Source organism: Myotis lucifugus, unplaced genomic scaffold, assembly GCF_000147115.1.
Source record: "Myotis lucifugus unplaced genomic scaffold, Myoluc2.0 scaffold_196, whole genome shotgun sequence".
NCBI classification, from domain to species: Eukaryota; Metazoa; Chordata; class Mammalia; order Chiroptera; family Vespertilionidae; genus Myotis; species Myotis lucifugus.
In genome coordinates, this window is record NW_005871244.1 from 798516 (window position 1) to 801882 (window position 3367).

At 52.1% G+C, this 3367-nt stretch overlaps 1 protein-coding gene across 9 annotated transcripts in view; it reads left to right on the forward strand.

Annotated features, from left to right (window-relative positions):
• SUV39H1 (suppressor of variegation 3-9 homolog 1) overlaps window positions 1-3367 on the forward strand; it is a 21366-nt gene that overhangs the window by 3037 nt on the left and 14962 nt on the right. For 6 of the 9 annotated variants that reach the window (XR_002831266.1, XR_002831263.1, XR_002831264.1 and 3 more), the window contains exon 2: window positions 273-935. Coding sequence is in view for 3 of the 9 variants with exons in the window: in XM_023760906.1 (XP_023616674.1) it covers window positions 273-935 (663 nt within the window). In the remaining 6 variants the exon portion in view is untranslated. The remainder of the gene's footprint in view (window positions 1-272; window positions 936-3367) is intronic. The other 3 variants (XR_002831268.1, XR_002831267.1, XM_023760907.1) reach the window with 2 other exon arrangements.

Genomic DNA, 3367 nt, shown 5'->3' on the forward strand with positions numbered 1-3367 from the left:
ATGGATGTTTCTCTCTCTTTCTCTCTCTAAAAATCAATTAAAATCTACTTCTAAAAAAGTTAGAATTTAGACAGCATGAGTAGAACAGGACTTGAACCTACTGATCCTGGCTTTAGAGCCCATGCTTTTTAACCAATGCATGGAGCCATTCCAGAAAAGGGTGGGGAGTGGTTTGGGTGTTATCCATTGGTTTTGGAATGGAAATCTCACGAGGGCTGGCCCAAGGGTCTCGCCACTTATGGTGGCCCCCATCCCCCTGGTCCCCCCAACAGGAACAGGAGTATTACCTGGTAAAATGGCGTGGATACCCAGAGTCAGAGAGTACCTGGGAGCCACGGCAGAATCTCAAGTGTGTGCGCATTCTCAAGCAGTTCCACAAGGACTTAGAACGAGAGTTGGTCCGGCGGCGCCACCGGTCAAAGCCACCCCGGCACCTGGACCCAAGCTTGGCCAGCTACCTGGTGCAGAAGGCCAAGCAGAGACGGGCACTCCAGCTCTGGGAGCAGGAGCTCAATGCCAAACGCAACCATCTGGGACGCATCACTGTGGAGAATGAGGTGGATCTGGATGGCCCCCCTCGAGCCTTTGTATACATTAACGAGTACCGCGTTGGTGAGGGCATCACCCTCAACCAGGTGGCCGTGGGCTGTGAGTGTAAGGACTGCTTGTGGGCACCTGCTGGAGGCTGCTGCCCCGGGGCATCGCTGCACAAGTTTGCCTACAATGACCAGGGCCAGGTGCGGCTGCGAGCTGGGCTGCCCATCTACGAGTGCAACTCCCGTTGCCGCTGTGGCTATGACTGCCCCAACCGTGTGGTACAGAAGGGCATCCGCTACAACCTCTGCATCTTCCGCACGGATGATGGGCGTGGCTGGGGCGTCCGCACACTGGAGAAGATCCGCAAGAACAGCTTCGTCATGGAGTACGTGGGAGAGGTAGGGAGTCAGGACCATGCGTGTGTGTGCAGCTCTCCCCACCTTGTGTTTCTACTGTGTGCGCCCAGCTCTCATCACAGTGTGCCTGCAACTTTCCTGCTTTCCCTGTGGGAAATGTGGGTGGTGGTGGTGGTGGTGGTGGTGGTGGTGGTGGTATTTAACCCAAGGGCTAGGGATATCCTGGCAGGGGAGAGTATTCCAAGCTGGTAGTTAAAAGCATATTGAAACACTTCTAGACTGGGTTGATTTCATAAGAGTACCTAGCAAAGAGAAGAGTGGGAACTGAAATCCAGGCAGTGTTCCTTTTAATGGGCCATGTGGTCTGCACAAGGTTGCGTTACCTGAAAAGGCATTTCTCATTTTATATGGGTCCGGCTTACTGCTAAGCAGTGTCTTCCCAGAAAGATTGCCTTTTACTAATCTGCACAAAAGAACAGTTAGGAGTAGGACATAGACATGCCTTAAGGAGGTTGGCTGCTTCCTCCTCTAGACTTGCAGGATACTGGAAAGACCAGCTATATTAGGCAGGCTAGCTGCCAGACCAAACAACTCGCAGGTATTAGTGACTTTGCACATGAGAAGTCTGTTTGCTCCTGTAACAGTCTGGCATGGGTGTTTGGGTAGCGTCCTATACAGTGGTGCGGCTACGAGGCTCTTTCCCTCTTGTGCCTTTGCCATGCCTGAGAGCCTTGGAGCTGCCTGTGATCCTCAGCCTTGCCTGGTAAGTAGACTAAGAGTGGGGGGGAGAAGGGGAGGTTCCTAATGGGCCAGGCCTGGACGCGGTGCACATCACGTCTGTCCACCTCCACTGCCTGGAACCGAATCACTGGCCTTACCTCCATTCAGGGCAGGCTGAGAAGTATGACTTAGCTATGTGCCCAGGTGAAAAACAGGGATTCGGGTGAATAACTAGCAAGTGTCTAGTGTCCCTTTCAAAGGTGGGAGGCATTGAGCATTTGGGGTGGGGCAGTTCTTTGTTATGTAGGACCATCTCATGCATTGAGGAACTTTTAACATTCCTGGACCTGGACCATTTAAATCCATGAGTGTGCCCTGTCATGGTGACAACCCCAAATTCCTCCATATTTCCACAGGTTTCTTAGGGGTTGCTATGATTGGGAAGTGACAGAAATTGGCATAAGGGACATACCCCTGAGGATGTCTACACAGTAGTAATGAAACCGATGAAGAGGACAGGCTCCCACTTTGACAAACTATAAAGTAGAGAGGGTCATTGCCCTGAGGGGCAGAGATGATCTGGAGGCAGAGCAGCCCACACTACAGAGAACCCTGACAGTCTGGATGAGGAAATGTCCATACCCCAGATAATCCTGGCGGTCTGGTGGAGGAAATGTCCACATGTCAAAGGACCTGACAGTCTGGAAGAAGAAGGAGGTGGCATTACCCCAGAGGGGTCCTGACAATCTGCAGGAAGAGATGTCCACATCCCAGAGTGACCTAGAGGATAAGAGCAAACGCTCCACACTCCAGAGGACCCTGGTGGTCTGCCTTAGGAGGTGTCCGCACCCACCCTGTCCTGACAGTCAAGAAAAAGAAGTGTCCTCACCCCAGAGGGATTTTGACTGTCAAAAGGAGATCAGGTCTACACCCAAGAGGACCCTAAAGCCTAGAGGAACTGTCCACACCCTTAGGTCCTGACACTCTGGAGGAGGTGTCTAGACCTCCGAGGGATGCTAACAGTTGGGAGGAGATGTTAACACCTCAGAGGGATGTCACCATTCTGGAGGAGGATGTGTGCATACTCCAGAGCCTCTGATGGTCTAGAGGAGGAGGTGTCCTGACCCCACAGGAGCCCAGCAGTCCTAGAGGAAGTCCAGGACAGATAGTGTCTCTAGCCTCACTCTACTGACGATCTGAAGGAAAGGCTGTCTGCAACACAGGATCCTGAGGCAAAGAGGAGGAAGAATCTGCAGCCCCCAGGCACCCCAAAGTCCCCTAGGCCGGGTACTTTTCTGGCTCTTCTTCCTTAGTGTCCTTACTCCTCTACACTGTAAACATCAGGGTTTCCAGGGACTCTCTTGTTCCCTGTCTTTCCTCTTCCTCCTCTCCACACATTCTCTCTGAGCTATTTCTTAGCCTCCCTCCTGCTATATTCAGCAACTTCCAGGCCCCCCTGCAATACCCTCAGACCTGTGGGATCTCCTGATGGCAACAGAGGCCCCCAAACACTACCAGAGCCAAACTCATCTTGCATCCTCCTGAGGAGGCAGCATGGCAAAATGGGCAGGAGGGTGGAACCTGGTGCCCGAGATTGAAACCTAGCTCCACCACTCATCAGCTGTCACTTCACCGCTTTGTGTCTGTCCCCTAATCTGTAGAATGGGAATGATAATTGCACCCACCTGATACACTTGTGTAAGAACTAAAACAGTTTTCTTTGTGTGAAGCATTTAAATACTATTCAGTATAGA